The 21124-nt window shown below is 42.2% G+C and overlaps 1 protein-coding gene across 1 annotated transcript in view; it reads right to left on the bottom strand.

Annotated features, from left to right (window-relative positions):
• The window catches only part of LOC311090570 (calpain-9), a 28284-nt gene extending 16474 nt beyond the window's left edge, over window positions 1–11810 (bottom strand). The window contains exons 1-5 of the mRNA XM_084125917.1: window positions 11751–11810; window positions 8290–9677; window positions 4623–4692; window positions 2661–2779; window positions 2454–2587 (exon numbers count right to left, since the gene is read on the bottom strand). Coding sequence (XP_083982043.1) covers window positions 2454–2587; window positions 2661–2779; window positions 4623–4692; window positions 8290–8508 — 542 coding nt within the window. The 5' untranslated portion in view covers window positions 8509–9677; window positions 11751–11810. The remainder of the gene's footprint in view (window positions 1–2453; window positions 2588–2660; window positions 2780–4622; window positions 4693–8289; window positions 9678–11750) is intronic.
• Between the last annotated feature and the right edge of the window lie 9314 nt (window positions 11811–21124).

Below are 21124 nucleotides of genomic sequence, written 5' to 3' on the forward strand. Positions count from 1 at the left end.
TATATATATATATATTTATAGAAAATTTACATAATCTGAAATCTGAGTGTTTTTAAAGAAATGAAAAGTAACAAAGCAGAAAGCTTATTGCAATAATTACATGGGAGGTGCGCTACAAATAATGTTTGGTGAAGTTTTGTTCGCATCAACTGAAAACAACACAGACTAAAAGATTGATCTTGGGATTTAAAGGGGCTATATGCTTTTTTCTGAAATTTAAACTCGCGACTGACACCTGTGGCCAAAAAACGGAACTGCTCTTCCTTTCTGCTCGCTCTCGTACGTGCACACTTCACAAGTCATCCGCTGCAAAGAAGTCAACATTATGTTTACAGAGGTAAGAACAGTCAAATACATATATTGTTTGAGAAACTAAGTTTGTTTGCTGACTAGCGGTGGTGGCAGAGTGATCTGAAACGTTTAACATGAACGCGCTTGACGTCACATGCGCAGACAGCGCGTGAAAAATCCGACCCGACAGAAAATAGGAAAAATAGGATACAGGCTTATAGGTGCACCCACAAGGTGTCAGTATGCTCATCAGGAGATGTTTGAGTCATACATGGTCAAATAAAAAGGCTATTGTTATGTTTATTTTGGGGAAACAGTTGCATATAGCCCCTTTAAGAATCAACCATTTCGGCAGAAATATATATTTTTTTTTTTTCAGGTTGATAAAATTTTGGTCCATCACTATTTTTACTGTATTTTAGTGATGGGAGAAATGAAGCTTTTCGTAACATTGAATTATTTTAACCAATCGCCTCGAAATGATCCAGTTTCGAGGTGCACGAAGCAGCACGCGCTGGTGACCCCTGCTGGTCAGAACGATGTAAATGCATCGAAAACTCATCCCAAACATTCATAACAACATCTTTTTCAAATCAATTTCAAATATTTTATTGAAAGTTTAATCTGTTAAATGCAATAAACAAATCATCTAATACCATTAAATATGAAGTGCCTCTATAATATGTGTTAATTCATTAAACTATAGGGCTTGTTTTGTTTTTGTTTTATAGGGCTTGGTTAATCAGGTCAGAAAGAGACTATTAACTCTTTCCCGCCATTTATAAAACAATTAACAATTTCCCTGCTCCCAGTCTCAAAAACACGGTTTGAAATCGCTGGTGTTTCTGACGTCACAAACTACCTTGTAACCAATCAGATCAACGTGTGATCGCCAACGAGTGGATCTCTGAGCTGGAGTGAGTGAGTGGAGGCGGGGCTCATTTGCATATTCATGACACCGCGTATACTAAATGAGACAAGGGTGTCGAGTTACATTCAAGCTATTTTAAGGCATGAAGAAATAAAGTGATGTCAGAACTACTAAAAATGTTCAGTCACCACCCCACCAATGGTGGGTCACTCAGAAAACAACAGGCCAATCAGAAGAGAGGCTCATGAATATTAAGAAGACAGGCCAAAATCGACCTGGGGCATGTTCAAGTTCAAAACGGTGCGCAACGTTTTGCTACGGTTTCCGGGTTGAACGTCATGTTTCCTGGAAACGGCGTGCACCGGTGTGCAACGGGGGTTTGAGATACGTTTTCTCTTGTTTGGTGGGTGTGTCAGAACTGCAGTCCAATCAGCAGCAACATGTATATAAAGCACGTGGTATTAAAGTGAACTCGCACAATGGGTTCAAGGAAAGTATTAAATTTACAAATGTGTTCGATGCAGCTCGGTATACGCAACAACTGAGGATATTAGAAGACATGTTTGTCGAAAGTTTTATTGTAAAAAATATAGGATATCAACAAAATGATGTAGTTGTTTATTTTAGCTTCATTGCAAGTGTATTGGTATAGAAATAAACAATGGTAGTTAAGTGCTTTTCCTAAAAATGAGAAAGAAAATACAGGGTATTAAAACAGTATGAACTACAAATAAAGTCAGTATGTGAGGCTAAATAGATGTGTTTTAGTCTGAATTAGGTAAGATGTTTGCTTCCATTTCAGTTTCAGCAATCCCTTCACTCGATTGGGATGTTCTCTTTTGTTCTGGGCGGCAAGTGCAGTAACTGTAACATCGGGCATATTTTGTAGTATTAAACACATATTTATACCGACTTCATCAGGCTCCGAAAATTCTTCACAAAGAACACAAAGAATGGCCTTCTCAGCTGCCATAGTTGCAACTCTTGCGTCATCAGAACAGTGTGTTCAACGCACCACCGTTTCTGTTTAAAAAACGTTGTGCAACATTTTGTCGGGGCTGAACGCAGCCCTGTTCTTAGCAGAGCTTCTGAGAAAGAAGCTGTAAAAATACATTGAGATGGTTTTTGGTACTTCTACGGCAAATATATGTTCTTAAGGACATCAAAACCTAAAATAAAACTTCAGAAAGGTGTGCAATATGGGACCTTTAAATATGTCATTTTGGTGATCAAAGATTAGTTTTAAGGGTTAAAACGACTGACTACAGAGGGACTTTTATGTGTTACTGACTTAGCATAAGCCTTCTCCAGCAGAGCGCTCCAGAATTCATCTCTGCTTGATGAATGGAGATAGATCAGCTGACCGTCACGAGTGGGCAAGCGGTCGTCGACTCGCACCTGACTCCACTCCCCGTACTGCCAGAACTACAGACAGACGGAGAGACACCATTAGAGACATCATACCGCTTTATTCAGTGCAGAAACACATGCCACTAACCTGAAAATAGAAGCAGCCGTTGTAGCCCTTCTGAAAACCTTGGCCTGAGGGAACGACACGATCCAGAAGGGAAGGGTAGAGAGAGAGAGACGCCACGGCAGACAAGAACCAGCAATCACCTGAGAGAGAGAGAGTTCAAGCATCTTAAACCACGTTAAAACATGTTTTAGCTCTAATTTGCTAATAAATGATCATTTTAATGGTATGTGGTAAAATATGTTTACACTGGTTCCCAACTGGTTTAGCTTTAGGACATGTGGACGTGTGGTGACAACACAGAACCGAAATTGTTAATCATGCTAAAGTGAACAGAATTTATCATAAAAATCAAACATTTAAATTGATTATTAACAAAAATAATGACTATAATACAATAACACTCTCAGCAGCCAATAAATCCCACATTCAGATTTTAACCATATCAAATCAAAATGATCAAAACTTTGTACACAATCTGATTTTTTGAGGTAAAAGCCCTTTTAGTATAATTGTAAAAATGTCCACCTTCAGCTTATGGTTCAGGTTGTTTTTGCTGTGAAATCTTTATTTTTATAAAGTAAACGTATGAACTTTTATATTGCTAGTAATATTTCAAGATGGACACTTACTGGACTGAAGCAACTTTTGAAAACTAATAAGCATTTAAATATAATCTTACTAAGACACATTGTTGGCAGATATAGAGTGACGACTGAATATATATGTATTTTATGTCAGTAGTCAGTAGTTATACTGTTATGAAGATCTGATTGATTTACATTACAAGCATCCGAATTTCATCGTACTTTTTGTCCACATAAATATCAGCATCTGCACCAAAATGCATATTTTGCTCAGTTTGGGCCTGTGAATAAAACTGAGCTGTTTTTTCCTCCCTCAGTTTGATCTCCATATTCTCACTATGTCATATGTGCCATAAAATCCTGATGGATCAAATATGATACACTCACCAATAACACATGCATTTTTTTATATATATATTTTATTCAATCAAAAGTTTCAATAAACTGTTTCATTTCAAACTTTTTTCTTTTTTTACAATTATTTCATATGCAACATGCCCATGTTGGTCTTTGTCTAATTTGACGAGCTTCTACCGAGTGACAGAACGATTTGCACCAACTGAAGAGTTTGATTGGATGCAAGACTTTTGACCTTAAAGGGATATTTCACCCAAAAAGGACATTTGGTCAATCTTTGTGAGTTTTATGGGTTTTTTGTGAGTTTTGTGAAACAATTTTGTGAGTTTCTTTGTTCTGTTGAACACAAAAGATGATATTTTCAAGAATGTTGGTAACCAGAGTTGATGGAGTCCATATTACATATTATAAATACATAGTATGGAAGTCAATGGGGTCCGTCAACTGTGTTACCAACATTCTTTAAAATATCTTATTTTTTGTTCGACAGAACAAAGAAACTCACAGAATGACAAGTCTCAAAAACACGGTTTGAAATCGCTGGTGTTTCTGACGTCACAAACTACCTTGTAACCAATCAGATCAACGTGTGATCGCCAACGAGTGGATCTCTGAGCTGAGTGAGTGGAGGCGGGGCTCATTTGCATATTCATAACCGTGTATACTAAATGAGGCAAGGGTGTAGAGTTACAGTCAAGCTATTTTAAGGCATAAAGTAATTTTTTTTTTCCAAGGAAAAAACATTTAAATATGTAATTTTGATGATCAAAGTTTAGTTTTAAGGGATAAAATGATTGACTACAGGTGGACTTTAACAACAAAAGATATAGGAAGTGTTGCACTGTATTATTTAGCTTTCTGTGATCCTCAGAAAAGACCTGAGATGAGAAGATCACAGCTATTTGCTAAACACTAGCTTTTTGATTGTTGTTTTTATTAAGCACCAACAGTGTGTTACACGAGAACCTGCAAAAACCTGCAGCACCTGTATTATTCTCAATGCCAATTATTATCGTTTAATGGTTGAGGATTAAGATCTCACTCAAAACTCCCTGGCAGACGTCCATGCGTGTGGCTCCATCCACAATAAACTGGGGAAACGGACAGATCTCCTGGAAAAGAGAGGAGAAAACACAAAGGATCATTTTAGGATCAAAGGATATTTGTGACCCTGGATCACAAAACCAGTCACGAGTCGCACGGGTGTATTTGTGGCAATAGCCAACAATACATTGTATGGGTCAAAATTATCGATTTTTCTTTTATGCCAAAAATCATTAGGATATTAAGTAAAGATCATGTTCCATGAAGACATTTTGTAAATTTCCTACCGTAAATATATAAAACATTTATTTTTGTGAGTGAATGCAGCACAATCACGAACATAAATGGACAACTTTAAAGGAGATTTTCTCAATGTTTTTGCACCCTCACATTCCAGATTTTCAATAGTTGTATCTCGGCCAAATATCGTCCTATCATAACAAACCACACATCACTGGAAAGCTTTCAGATGATGTATAAATCTCAATAAAAAATAAAAAAATTAAAAAATCACCCATAAGACTGGATTTGTGGTCCAGGGTCACATTTAGGAAAAAGAATGACTGCACAGAGTTTTTATATATATTTTCTGGTAAAATGCCAGAATTATGTAATTGTACTCATGTCACTCCAAACAATATATATGTATATTTAAACTGTGCATCTGTGAACGATTACAAAACATGAGAACCAATGAGCACTAAAGTTAAAATCAACTTAAATATGAGTCTGTTTCTCACATAAAGCTTTGTATCATATGACTTCAGAATACTTAGAGTATAATGCATGAGTCAAACTGATTACTTTTATGATATTTTATGGTGCTCTTGTTTGGGGGGGTTTGACAGTGTCATTTACTTTCATAAATGGGTGATGTTTGGAATGACTTAAAAATAACAGTTCCAAAGGGGTTTTACAAGTTGATGTAATTTTAAAATCTTTTTAGAATTTCTTATTGTAACACTTTAAAATAAGTTTCCATCTGTTTGCGTTAGTGAATATGAACTAACACTGCAAATACTTCTAAATCATTTATTATTAATGTTATGTTAATTTCAACATACAAATACATTATTAAAATCAAAACTTGTATCTATTAGTATTATTTAATGAACTGTATTTTTTATTAACGAACGTCAATAAATGTGTTGCGCATCGTTAATTAATGTTAGTATATGCATTTACTAATGGGACTTTATTGTGAAGTGTAAAGGACCCAGACAAGAGAAAGGATCTTCATGAGAAGAAAGTTCTTTGCTGAAGCGAAGGTAAACTGAAGAGCAGCAATAGAAATATTACAGCTGAGGAACATCATTTCAAACATTCAATTTCTAAACTATTTCTTCCTTTGGACAGATTGTGTGTGTGTGTGTGTGTGTGGCAGCTGCTCACCAGACACAAGCCTGGACAGATCTTCACTCAAACCAGTGTTGCCAGATGTACGATAATTATCGTATTTGTACGATAATTTTGACCTCTGTACGATGTACGATCAATAATGGAAAAAATCCTATAATGTACGATAATTTCAGACCTGTGTGACACTTCAAATGATGGTCGTTGTAATCATAGGGTTTCTCATTGATCTAGCTGTGGATTCTACGTCTACCGGGGGAAGAACGTGTAGAGAGAGGGAGCGAGAGACCTTGCGTGTGTGTGCTAGTGTGCCTCACGAAGCGCATGTAAAGACCCAAACAATCAATTGTAAGACCCCCCCCCGTTGGAGATTTCTTGACTGTCTGTCATTTTCATGCTGTATTCTGTACAGGTTTGACTCGTGTACGATCATTTTCTTCCAAATACGATAATTTTGAGCTTCTGGTACGATACTTGGACATTTCCAATCTGGCAACACTGACTCAAACACACTCCAGTCCCTGGCATTTCAGTGATGCAATATGCAGCAGTTTGACGTAGTTAAAGACGGTTAAAACTAAAAACTACAAGCATCGCTCCTTTGATCAGGAGACTTTGCTCCAGAGGGACTGATTGTAAAGTGTCTGCTAATGACTAATTTACTTTACAACAGGGTTCCTCAAATCCAAATGTGCCCTTTAGCTCAAACCCTGATCAAACTCACCTGTAATTTTCATGTTACTTGAGGCCTTCCAGCATCTAGACATCCTACAACCCTTACAGCAATAAGAGACCCAACAAAACTAATGCTAAATGCCATTAGATGTTTCTGCATCAGAATAATGTTGCATCATAAAGTTATGCATGGTCTGAGAAATAATTAATAGACACAGATGTCACATAATGTCTGAATGTCTGCTGTCTTTAAAATAATGGCACTTGCTTATATAGTTTGTTTTTAATGCAATCACATTCAGATATAATAGTGTAAGTGTGACTTCCGGCGAGACAAGTAATATCAGCATACTTCACCAGTTGATTGATTCCATTAAAAATAGCAAACATTTTTTGTATGACATGTTTTCTGAAATTGTATGTTTAAATATGCAAATGAGGTGTGGTCTAATTAAATATGCACTAATTTGCATACATTTCTAGAACAAAAATCTGAACATTGGATGAAGTCAGGTTTAAAATTATTGTTTCATTTATTTGATATATTAGAGCCAAATGTTTTTACAGAGAGGGGATATATGATATCTCTATTTATCACTCCACAAATCAGAAAATACTGTCAACAGCCAAATACTGTCAAATTATATATGAATAACCCCCTTTGTAAAAAGAATAAAACTGTAATGTTTGGTGTATGTAAGTGTTTTTGGTGATTTCTGGCTCAATAGGAGGAAAAACTTATTTAGAGAAAACGGCCTTTAAAGATATATACTGTAATTGAAATCTACAGATGCAAATAGATAAAGTGCTCTAAAAGATACAGTTAAAAGTGTATTTTGGATGTTTTCTGTCCACTAGTCTGAAAAAACACTTAATGAACAGCCAAAAAGCCCAAAATGTCAAAATTGACACTGTTTTTGCCTGTAGTGTCTCCCCTTAAGTGACCAAATAGGCTACTTTATTTCTTATAGTGCATACTGAAAAAAAGTTTCAGTGGGGTTCTAGATCCCAAGGGTTCTTGACTCGATTTAAAAGAACCCTTTATGCCAAAAAGGTTCTTTATAAGGAGAAATGTCTTAAATTATTGCACCATGTTTAACAGGGTATTTCAATCTTTTCTTGTGGTACACTCAAAAAAAAAAAAAAAGGTCCAAAAGCTGTCCCTGTGGCGGTACCTTTTCAAAAGGTACACTTTTTTGCCTAAAGGGTACATAGGAATAAAAGTGTACCTTTTAAAAAAGGTAGTGCCCCAGTGACAGCTTTTGTACCTATTTTTCTGAGAGTGTGTGTATGTTTATGAGCTAAAAACTGATGATTTAAAAAAATTATCCTACTTCATTAAAAGTGAATCCATAAAATAATGTCATGACAGGAATCCCTAAAAGGTTCTGTATAAAGCGCCTGACAGAACCCTTTAAGGTTCTATATAGAACATTTTCTGCTGAGATTGATAACTTTACAACAAAGCAGTGCGTCCCAATAGTCTATAAAATAACATCGCTTACACCCCCACACAGCAGATATCAGAGAAGAGTTCAGGATGCTTCTGAGCATGTTTTGACTGTATGTAGATTATATGTAAACACTCATCTTTACAGTGGCTCTCAGGAGGAGGTGTGTGAAGAACTTCTCACCTTTGGTCGTTTCCAAACCACGTCGGTCTGAATCGGCATGTTCTGCACCGGGAACCTCGCGTCCATGTACAGGCCGTCCTGCAGAGGAAGCCCGGAGCTGGGAGACCACAGAAGAGTCGGGCTGCCCAAACTCTCCCAGGGGTTCGAGTCGGACGAGTCTGTGCTCGACTGTTTCTTGGTTATGGACATACTGGACTCTAGCCTCGGGGCTCGGCTCATCGCGCGCGACTTTTAAACCTCCTCAATCTAATGCTAATGTGTGAGGAAGCGAGTGTGTGTCTGTATGCAGAAACACACAATTCGAGTTATCCCTAATGTCAGCGAGTCGTCGGTGTGTGGTAAAGTGCGCTTATAAAGCAGCTCTTCCTCACTTCACCTTTAACCAGCTCCTCCCTCACCTGAACGCTGCTCACGCGCACTCACAACAAACACACACGACCTATCAGAGAGAAAACATCGGTCATGATCAACGACAACCTGTCCCACAGTGGAACATTGACCATACATTTATCTAGCAACAAGAGTTTGACAATTATGAAGCACAAACTCAGCTAACATGGAACGTTCTTAGAACTTTGGCTAATGTTCTGTCAAGGTTCTTTAAAAGTTATGAATAAACATTAGTAACGTTAATAGAACGTTCGTTCGAAGTCATCTTGCCTTTAATAATGTTCTCAAAACTCTTAGCACTAAAACATTCTTCCATGGAACGTTTTTTTTTTTTTTTTTTTTAGATAGGCTTATTGTTCGATGTTCGTCTGATTTTTTTTTAAATGTTACTATTTCAGAGAACACTCAAAAGTAACGTTCCCATAATGCTTGAAGACTAATCAAATGGAATATGTTCTCTTAACGTTCAGAAAAAAAAAAACGAGAAAAAAAAACGTTTTAAAACATTTGAAGAACTGGACGATTGAACGTTCAGGGGACATTCCATTCAGAAATAAAGTTTTAACTTAATGGGAACGTTAGTAAAACTTTTTTAATTTACATAATTTTTGTTGGCTGGGAAAGCACTGATACACACATTTTATAGTGAGATGCAGAAAGCAGAAAACAGAAAGGGGAAAACGACTAAATGAGCTAAACAAGCCTATTGTCTTTGGAAGAAAATATAGTATTTTGTATAACAGTAATAAAATCACACTCATGGCTGGTTAGAATTTATGGACAGTATATTCTCATTTCAGCCACCATTGGCATGCAGGTGTGGCAAAAAGTTCCCTTTGGACCCTTCATCCATACAGCCCTTCCTTCAACAAACACTGCTGTATAAAGGACTGAAATGTAAAAGGTCAGATCTGTATTGTATAGCCTAGAGACTGATGGAAAGAACTTGATGAGCCAGTAGACCAGATAATAGAGAAGAAGGATGAATCTCACGAAGCCTGTCGACAAACAAGAAGACACGTCAAGATCATATTTCACCACAAATTCAAAAACATGCAGTTGTTTGGTGGCAGTAAGATTTTCAAAATGTATTATTTTATTGCATTTTCTATTTGAATATATAATGAAGTGTAATTTATTCATGTGATGCAAAGCTGAATTTTCAGAATCATTACTCCAGTCTTCAGTGTCACATGATCCTTCAGAAATCAGTATAATATGGTGATTTACAGCTCAAGAAACATTTCTGATTATCAGCAATGTTGAAGACAGTTGGAATTTATGTGGAAACCTTGATACATTTTTTTTTTTTTAATTCTGAATAGAATGTTCAAAAGAACAACATTCCCAGCCAGCAATGACATGTGGGGCCCAGATGAGGGCTTCATGGGCGGCAAATGTGGGCCCCATTATGGGCTTGCACCCGGGATCCAAATTGGGGCAAGCCGTGGAAGCCCAGACGTACTAAAAGTGGGACCTGTAAGGGTACTGCATGGGTCTTAATTGGGCAATTCATGTCAGACCCATTTTGGCCCCACCTGCCCAAATGGGTCTAAAGTGGGCTTGCACCCGGGATCCAACCATGGCTACCCAGATGGGCTTTAAATGGGCTCTGTAAGAGTCTTATGTGGGTCCTAACTGGGCAATTCATGCCAGACCCATTGGGGCCCCACCTACCCAAAGGGGTTTAAAGTTGGTTTGCACCCAGGATCCAGCCGTGGCTGCCCAGATGGGCTTTAAAAGGGATCTATAAGGGTGTTATGTGGGATCTTAACTGGGCAATTCATGACAGACCAATTTGGGCCCCACCTGCTTAAAGGGCGTTTAAAATGGGCTTGCACCCGGGATCCACACGGGGCCAGCCGTGGATGCCCAGATGGGTTTTAAGTGGGACCTGTAAGGGTCTTATGTGGGTCTTAACTGGGTAATTCATGTCAGACCCATTTGGGCCCCACCTGCCTAAAGGGGTTTAAAGTGGGCTTGCACCAGGATTCAACCGTGAATGCCCCTATGGGCTTAAAGTGGGCTCTGTAAGGATCTTATGTGGGTCCTAACTGGGCAATTCATGCAAGGCCTATCTAAGCCCAACCATGCCAAGTGGTTTAAGGAAACAATCTAAGAAAAACTAAAAATGAGGAATGAATAAAAGTCCAAGATAAATACAAGACACTTGACACTTTGAACTGCAAGAAATATATTGTTAAATTGAACAACAAAAATGATCTTTAAAAAACAATTTAAATGTCACAATGTAACGGGTACCGTAGCAACGGCACCGTGGATAACAGATTAATTCCTGTAAAACAGGAGAGAAACGAGGAGACAGTGTTATCAGTTTCGAGCTCTCTGCAGTCATTTATTTTCAGAAGTTTCTTCAGCAATCACATCTCTATTGTTAAGTATCATTGTATGTTTCATATATTACATGTTCAGTGACTTTTTAACATTACAATGAATTTTCAGTGTCCATGTCAATGCAAAATCCATATTAAAATAAACCTCTTTCCACCAAATGCATGTTCACTTACTCTTCATGCTTGTATTTTATACTATTTATCAAAATGAAATGTAAAGACAATGGTAATATTCACCAGCTTTTTTTTTTAGATACTTAGAATCTTCCATTCACAGTATTTTATCAGTATCATGTTAATACAGTACTGCAAAATCATGCTCAGAACTCATAAAGTGCTTAAAGTGTAACTTTTAACCTCGTTTTAAACTGTAAACATTTTTGTATAAACTCATTGAGCAAAAAAACATTTCCAACAGATGGTGGGAAACTGACATACAGTGAGCTAAACATATCTGTTAACATTACAAGCTCAAAAAAATATCTTCATGTACATATATATACACGGGGAAAGTGTGTGTTGAGCTGACTTGATCTCTAGTAATGTCTCTCGACCGTTACTCTGTAGGACTTTGCCCTCTCGTTTCAACTCATTTCAAACTAAATCAAAAACAGACCCTAACGAAACTCATTTCACTAAAAACAGTTCACTCATATCTCACATACATTTCAGCATAGATAAATGCTACTTCTGAGTTGTTTTTATACATTTACCCACCTGTAAAACAGGAGAGAAACGAGGAAACAGTATTATCAGTTTCGAGCTCTCTGCAGTAATGAGAACTCACGCAGCTACAGTAACTCGTCACTCTACACTGCCCCTACTGGACTGGAGCAAACACTACACAATTCACTTTAAGTCAGGAAAATTCACATTAAAAATAAAACAATTGGGATACTTGTTTTTAAAAAAAAAAATACAATCACTTGTTTCAAATAAAAGACAATAATTGTGAATATTCTTAAAACACAAATACAACACTTTTGTGGTCGTCACAACAACATACCGGTAAACAAATCAAAAATATATTTTAATTAAAAAAAATCTCTGAAAAAAAACATCTCTCCAAAAAATACATTAATACAAAATTGTTACATCGAACAACAAACATAATCTTTAAAAAACAATTTAAATGTCACAACATACCGGTAAATAAATCAAAAATATATTTTTATATATATTATCCCAGTTCAAACCCATGCCCACTTTGCCCATAAATGTACCATGCAGGACCCATATATGTGTTCCAAGTTCAAACCCATGGCCACTTGGCCCATAAAAATTCTATGCAGGACCCATATATGCATTCCCAGTTCAAACCCATGCCCACTCGGCCCATAAATATGCCATTCAAGACCCATATATGTGTTCCCAGATCAAACCCATGCCCACTTGACCCATAAATATGTCATGCAAGACCCATATATGTGTTCCCAGTTCAAACCCATGCCCACTTGGCCCATGCCTGTCCCTTATGGGGCCCATGTAATCAGCTCATATGGGCTTCCTATGTGGGACTCGTACTACAAAACCTACATGGGACCCGCTGGTTTCACCCAGCCAAAGCCCATGCCCACACAGTACCCATGGAACCCGTAGTTAACCCATCTGGGCCCCACGTGTCATTGCTGGCTGGGGCATTTATGTGAAATAGAAATCTTTTGTAACATTATAAATGTCTTTACCGTCATAATAACTGGCATGAAGCAAATGAATACAGAATTTTAATAGTACAACATTTCTTCTTTAACTTGATTATGATGCATGTGACCAAAACATTTAATGGTAAATAATTCGGGGGTTTTTTTTGTTTTTTTTTGACAGGTGAATTTAGATTGAATTTCCGATGCAGTAAGTATTAAAAACAGACTATGGTGTGGTTTAATTAAAACAGCCATCTATCATCTGCTGTACCTTTATTCATTTAGTAGCCTAGACGTTTTTATCCAAAATGACTTGCAAATGAGGAACAAGAAGGTATTCACCCTGAAGCAACAGTAACATGAGAAGCGTTTCCTTATAGTTTCAAAATGACTTAGAGAAGTACAGATGTGTGATGGTGAAACAGTAGAGCAGGGTTTAGTGCAGATTTCATTAGACTCTGCAAAGGAGGAAGTTTTTTGTAAAGACGTGAAGTATTTGGTTTTATAAATGCGTTTTCCCCTTTGTTTTGTAAGTCTTATGTGATGTATTGTCGTACTGTAAACTATCTGAGCAATCAGCCCAGAAAGTATTATTATAAGCATGATAGTGTGCTTGTGGAAGAGTTGATGCTTCTTGAAGATTAAGAGAGAGATCTGGAAATATCATTCCAGAACACCGAAGTGAATGTGAAATCTGTAATTGAAATGCATGAACATAACCCAGAGGTACCACAGTTAACTGATAAATTACGGATGAAAATAACTGTAAACATCTTTTAGATCTATGAAAACTATAGTGGCAAACAGTTTAGAAATCAGAGTGGTAAACAGGAATATGAGTGATCATTCCTGCTTCTCCTGGACTGATAATCATCATGCCAAATGTAAACAGAACCATGTCCTCATCTGCTGATTTGCAAATAAACCAATGAGTGCAATGCACATCCGTGACTGGTCGATCAGAGGATATTATGTGTTTAATATGCAAAAGACACACGTTCATGAACAAATTTATACAGTGAAGATCTTTCTAACCCTATAAAGCCTACTGTATCATATTTGATACAGAATTATCCACGTTTACTGATATTTATGAAGTAAACATAAGAGAAACTTTGATATTTTTAGTAATATTTCAAGACGAACACTAGGTTTACTTGATTATCCAGATTCCAGACATCATTTTATATCATGAGTCTCAAATATGATTATCAGGCTTTTGAGGAAGGTTTATTTGTTCATCTCTCAATCATCACTGTATTGCATTGCATTATATGTTTTAAAACTACAGAGCTTTGGTATTTATATGCATTTTATGATGCATCCCTTAGGAAGCAACACTGTTGACCTATTCTTAAGGCTATAGTTGTGCAGTCTTGGCATTTTATCTTTGACTGAGATCTGTCTCTGACCTCTGACAGCAAAACACACTTGGGAGACGAATGACGTGACCTGAGGAGACCTAATTACTTTTAGGGCCTTAACAATTTAATTTAAGCATATAAATTAAGTATAGAAGGAACTAAATTTGTTCTTTTTCTGGTGAAAATGTAAGTGTTGCTTGCAGATGCAAAACCCACAACCACAATGCTGGAAGGGGTTCAGGTGACGGTCATGCACGGAGATACATGGAACATCTTGCACAAACATGTTGAAGTCTGACGAGTCAAATCCTGTGTTCATTAGATGGACTGGAATAGATTAGAGTTTTCAACCCATGCAACAGTACTGATGCAACATAACGTATCGGTTACTAAACGTAACCTCTGTTCTCTCTAGAAGAGGGAACGAGTATTGCGTAAGTAGCTTACGCTGCGGGAAAGTCTTCTTTCTCGAGATACTGAAGCCAAAAAATTATCCTTAATTTTTAATAATCTTGTCAACGCAGTGCGGCAGCATGCAGGCCTAGGGCAGGCTTACTAGCGTGCCCATTGGCTGCCCTGCGGCAACTGCAGCAGCCTATCGCTGAGCCCTTGGCGTGACGCTTGGCGCGCTTCATGCGTCACAGCCCGCCAAAAGGGGTGTGGCTTAGCGTATATAAGCAGGGCTCAGAGGCTGCTTCACTGGTTTCTGTCGCTGAAGCGAATGAGCTCGTGGCGCGAGCACGGTGGGTTACGCAATACTCGTTCCCTCTTCTAGAGAGAACAGAGGTTGCGTTTAGGAACCGATATGTTCTCTTACGAGAGGTTCTCTCGTATTGTGTAAGTAGCTTACGCTGCGGGAACTCCCTTGTCAACGCCGTGCGCGCCCAGCATCCACTGAATGAGTCCCAGGGAGAGCCCGGGGAACGTGATAACAGGGAGCCGGGCGGCCAAACGAAGGCTAGTGCAGTACACAGCACATATTAGGGAGCACGGAGCGGCACAGCCGGTCCGAACTGACAATTCCCTGCACAGTGCAGCTCAACCAGTAGAGCTAAATCAAGCAATGTAGCCCGCGCACTGATAGTGGGCCGGTCTACACGAGACTTAGACTGATAAAACTTTCGCCTGCAAGGCGGGAACTTCCAGGTTGTAAAACCTAACAAATGTGGAGGGGGAGGCCCAGCCTGCCGCTGCACAAATGTCATGAATGGAAATCCCGCTGGACCACGCCCACGATGAGGCCATGCCTCTGGTGGAGTGAGCTCGAATGCCCAGTGGGCACTGCAGGTCTTTAGACGCATAAGCAGTTGCGATAGCGTCCACTATCCATCTGGACAGGCTGTGTTTCGAGGCGGCGAGACCCTTGGTGCGCCCTCCAAACGAAACAAAAAGCTCCTTCGAGCGCCTGAAAGCGGCAGAGCGTGTGATGTAGTTTCTCAGTGCCCTGACCGGGCAGAGGAGATTACTATCGGCCTCGCTGCCAGGGGTTGGCAGGGCTGAGAGGGAAATGACCTGCGCTCTGAAGGGAGTGCCCAAAATTTTGGGAACGTAACCATGCCTTGGTCTGAGAATAACTTTAGAGTCATTAGGTCCGAACTCGAGGCACGCGGCGTTAATAGATAACGCGTGAAGGTCTCCCACTCGTTTGACTGAAGACAGAGCTATCAGAAAAACGGTTTTGAGCATGAGGTATTTCATATCCACAGTTTCCAAGGGTTCAAAGGGATGCGCTTTCAGGGCCCCCAAGACCAGTGAAAGATCCCACATAGGAACCGAGGGGGGTCGCGGGGGGTTCATCCTCCTGGCTCCTCTAAGGAAGCGGGTGACGAACTCGTTCCTTCCTAATGCGCGGCCCAGCTCTGAGACGGTGAAAGCTGAAATGGCCGCAACATAAACTTTGAGCGTGGAGGGGGACCTGCCCGCGTCCAGCAGCTCTTGAAGGAAACACAATACTTGCGATACCCCACATGTCTGTGGATCGAGCCCCTTGGCAGTGCACCATTTGCTAAACACAGACCATTTTGACATGTAGAGCCGCCTCGTAGAGGGGGCTCTAGATTGTATGATCGTGTTCATAACCCCTCTTGGCAGATCAACGGGTCTTTGATCTGACACCGCCCTGGCGATTCACATAGGCCACTACCGATGTATTGTCCGTGCGGACTAGAACATGGTGACCTAGGAGGAATGGGAAGAAGTGTTTGAGCGCTTTCTCGACCGCGAGCATCTCTAGACAGTTTATGTGTAGGAGATTCTCCTGGTCTGACCAGCGGCCATAGACCGGTCTGCCTTCGAAGAGCGCTCCCCAACCTAGGTTGGAAGCGTCTGTCGAGACAACTTTCCGGTGTGAAATCACCCCCATAGTCACTCCTGTGTGATACCATTCGGCTGCCAGCCAGGGCTGCAGGGCTGAAATGCAGCCCTGATTCACTCTGACTCGCGAGCCGCCGGCGGCCCAGGCTCGGTGGGGCACGCGCGCTTTCAGCCAGCATTGAAGCGGGCGCATGCGCAATAAGCCCAGCTGAAGCACTGCTGCAGCTGAGGCCATATGCCCCAGGATACGCTGGAATGTCCTCAGCGGAACCTGGCTGCCTATTTGGAAGGATGCGGCGAGGTGAAGGATGCGGCGCGCGCGCTGCTCCGACAATCTGGCCGTCATAGCCACCGAGTCTAGTTCTATTCCAAGAAAGGAAATTGACTGACGGGGCGATAACGAGCTCTTGGTCCAGTTGACCGAGAGACCCAGACCTTCCAGATGGCTGAGAAGCGCTGTTCTGTGAGACACAAGTTCCGTCTCTGACTGCGCTAGAATAAGCCAATCGTCCAGATAGTTCAGTATTCGCATTCCCTGTCTTCTCAGGGAAGCGAGAGCCGTGTCCATGCATTTCGTAAATGTACGGGGTGCTAAAGACAGGCCGAACGGCAGGAATGTGTATTGATATACTCGACCGTCGAAGGCGAATCTCAAGAATGGCCTGTGACGGGGAGTTATCTGGATCTGAAAGTACGCGTCCTTTAGATCGAGAGAAATAAACCAGTCTCCTGGGCGAATCTGCGCGAGGATTTGTCTGGTTGTAATCATTTTGAACGGCCGTCTCATGAGGGCTTTGTTCAGATGTCTCAGATCTAAAATAGGTCTTAACGCTCCGTCCTTCTTGGGTACGAGGAAGTAACGGCTGTAAAAGCCCGACTCGCTCAGAGAAGGATGAACCTGTTCTATAGCCCCTTTGCGCAGCAGCTTCGCTATTTCTGCTTGAAGCAGGTGCGCTGCTTCTAAACTCACTTATCTGCGCTAGAAAGCGCGGGGGGCGACGAGCGAATTGAAGCGAATAGCCGTGTTTTATAGTATTCAGCACCCATTCTGACGCGCACTGAATAGCTTCCCATGCTTTTGCACACATAGCTAGGGGTCGAATGGTCTCTGGGTTCAGATCACCGCTCTGCGCGGGATGGGGAACCTGTATCAGAGAAGATGGGGCGGCGCGCGCGCCGCCGGTGCTCGAACACGGGGGCTGGTAAACAGTGCTGGCCGGCTGTACAGCGTACGGTGGCTCGATCCCTAAGGATGGAGCGCGTTTTGCTGTCAAACACCCCTGGCGCGAGAGCGGTGTGGGGTTTATCGTGTCTGAAAGTAAGTGCGCGTGCTCGTGAGCGGGCGCAGAGTTTGCACTTATGACACGGCCAGTGTTTGGGAGCTTTAGAGGGTCTGTAACCCGAGGTAACTGAATGGCAGAGCGAGCAGCGGGTAGGTGTGAGCACAGAGTTGTGGGCACATTTACTACACTTAGTACTCGAGCGGCGTGTGTCCGCTTTATGAGAGAGCGCTCTGAGCGTGTTACCATGGGGACCATGTTTTTGTGTGTAGCAGTGAGCACATGGGAGTGGGCACATTTTCTACACTTATGACACCTTCGGCCGGAGCCGGAAAACCCAAATTTTTACTCTTTCTGAGATTTATGTGGGCCGCCGTAAAAACGGCGTTTGTGTGCAGGCGAGCGAGTGGTATTACTGGCTCGTTGGCTGCGGTGTAAGCTGCTGCAGTAGCCTGACTTGAGGGGACTGACAGAGCTGGGCGCTTTGATGGCGGTCCGGCCGCAGCGGGACTCAGCCATCTTTTCCTCCTTACGGTTGTTAGGAGGACTTCGCGGGCTCAGACTTCAGCGTTATCTTGGGCCGCGGTCCCCGGGGGGGCGGCGGTCTGTGACGGCTGGTCGAGCGCGACCTAGGGCGGCCGCCCTGACGTCGCTGCGAAGCAGTAGGTGGCCGAGACGAGCGCTGTGTGGAGCTGCGCGCAGGAGGCTGAGCTTGAGAGCGGCCTGCGGCTGGGCTCGAGCGGCGGGGCAGGAAGAGGTTCATCGCCTGTGACGCCTTCTGCACTTCGGAGAAGCGATCCACAATCCCGCTGACCGCAGGGCCGAAGAGGCCAGTGGGCGAGAGCGGGGCATTGAGGAACACAGCGCGCTCTGCCTCTCTCATATCCGCCAGCGTCAGCCATAGATGTCTGTCGATGACGGTGAGCGCGGACATAGATCTGCCGATGGCTTGTGCAGCGGTCTTGGTGGCACGGAGCGAAAGGTCCATAGCGCTGCGCAGATCCGTTAATGCTGTGTGATCCGGGCCCTTCTCATCCAGTTCACGGAGGAGGTCGGCTTGTAGGATCTGAAGCACAGCCATGGAGTGCAGGGCAGAAGCAGCTTGGCCGGAGGCGGCGAAAGCGTGGCCGGCGAGAGCTGAGGTGGTCCTGCAGGCTTTAGACGGCAGGGCAGACTTTGAGCGCCATCTGGCAGACGGCGGGCAAAGGTGCGTTGCCACAGCTTCCTCCACGGGGGGGATGCCAGCATACCCCTTCTCGGCAGCCCGTCCACCTGGGAGAGAGCCGAGGAGACTGAAGAGCGGAGTCTAGCGGAGAAGGGTGCATTCCATGACTTTGATAACTCCGCATGGAGCTCAGGCAGGAAGGGTGCTGGCCTAGAGGCTGGCGCTTGGCGGCTAGGCAGAAAACACCCGTCGAGCCTTCGGTGGGGACCAGTCCAGACCCAGTCGGTCGACCGCTTTGGTGAGGAGGCGGAGAAGCTCCGCGTCGACACTGGCGCGGGACCGGCTAGACTCTTGAGTCGAGGAGGCGGAGCGGTGAGAGCCCGACCACTCCTCGCTGTCTGAAGCCAGCAGAGAGCAGCTGTCAGCGGCGTCATCTGCTTCATCCCCTGAAGCGACGGCAGTGCGGGCAGTGGCCGGCCGCTGCGCGTCGGTGAAGGGCGGGGGAGAAGGAGAGAGCGAGGCTCGCGGGAGGGGTTCCGGCGAGCGCTCAGCTGTCATACCCGGCTCGGGAGGCCTTTGAGAGCGGCGTTTCTTCTTACGCGGCCCGGAAGAGGCAGCCGGAGAAGGGGGAGGATTCTCAAACATGGCAAGTCGAGCCCGCAGGGTCGACATCGGCATATCCTCGCACTGTTCGCAGCCGCCCGCAGAAAGGGCGAGGGCTGCGTGGTCGAAGCCCAGGCAGAGAGCGCAGATCACATGGTGGTCTCCGTTGCTGAGCGTGGCTCTGCACGAGCCACAGGATGAGCGAGGCATTTGAAACAACGCCTCGCGCTCTTTTAGATGCAAAGTGTGTCACGGGGCGAACACACAAACACACACACACAGAGCAGATAAAGGATATATTCGCCGGATAGCGAAGCAGGCAGGGAAAGCTGAAGGCGGCGAAGGCGGCCGGCTTCCTCAGTCTGAGATCCTCGGCGTGCTGGTCGCTTGATTCAACGGCGGCTTCCTCAGAGTCCAGCGATGCGGAGAGCTTCGCTGAAGAGACAGAAATCGGTGAAGCAGCCTCTGAGCCCTGCTTATATACGCTAAGCCACACCCCTTTTGGCGGGCTGTGACGCATGAAGCGCGCCAAGCGCGCTCATTGGTCGTGACGTCACGCCAAGGGCTCAGCAATAGGCTGCTGCAGTTGCCGCAGGGCAGCCAATGGGCACGCTAGTAAGCCTGCCCTAGGTCTGCATGCTGCTGCACTGTGTTGACAAGATTATAAAAAATTAAGGATAATTTTTTGGCTTCAGTATCTCGAGAAAGAAGACTTTCCCGCAGCGTAAGCTACTTACGCAATACGAGAGAACCTCTCGTAAGAGAACACACAATAAATAACTATTAAGTTCATGCATGGTCCTTTCCATAAATATTGCACAAAATAGAGCCTGAAACCTTTTAAAAACTATGTTTTTCTTCAAATATTCAGTGAAAGCAGGTATTTAGCCATTAGATGAGGTGCTTCTTATTTCATGTTTATTTGATATTAGGTATGTAATTAAAAAATAATGTGATTGACAAACATCAAGATTAAACAGACAACAATTCTCAAATAAATAAATAAATAAAAAGGGGAAATGGTTAATTTTATATTATAATAGGTTATTTAACACCTCTCTCTCTCTCTCTCTCTCTCTCTCTCTCTCTCTCTCTCTCTCTCTCTCACACACACACACACACACACACACACACACATTTTTTATGTTTATTTGATATTAGGTATGTAATTAAAAAATAATGTGATTGACAAACATCAAGATTAAACAGTCAACAATTCTCAAACAAATAAATAAATAAAAAGGGAAAATGGTTAATTTTATATTATAATAGGTTATTTAACATATAAATAACTCTCTCTCTCTCTCTCTCTCTCTCTCTCTCTCTCTCTCTCTCACACACACACACACACACACACACACAAACATTTTTGTCCTTCTAATGCATTAAAAAAAAATCATGATATACCAAAGTGTACCATGAAATGTATGAAAAGGACCTAATATTTTAACACATAGGCCTACATAATTTTACAAAACGACATTTTATTTAGAAATTATGCAGAATAGCATATTTTGTTTACAAGAGATACCATGATATTTTCATCTCAAGCATGAGCTTCACAGGAAGAAAAAAAATAATACTATGGAAGTCAATGGGGCCCAGCAGCTGTTTGGTTACCAACATTCTTCAAAACATCTTCTTTTGTGGTCAGAAGAAGAATGAAATTCATACAGGTTTGGAACAACGTCAGGGTCGGTAAATGATGACAGATGTTACTATC

The sequence above is a fragment of the Abramis brama genome (assembly GCF_963993115.1).
Source record: "Abramis brama genome assembly, chromosome: 10".
In the NCBI taxonomy this organism is placed as follows: domain Eukaryota; kingdom Metazoa; phylum Chordata; class Actinopteri; order Cypriniformes; family Leuciscidae; genus Abramis; species Abramis brama.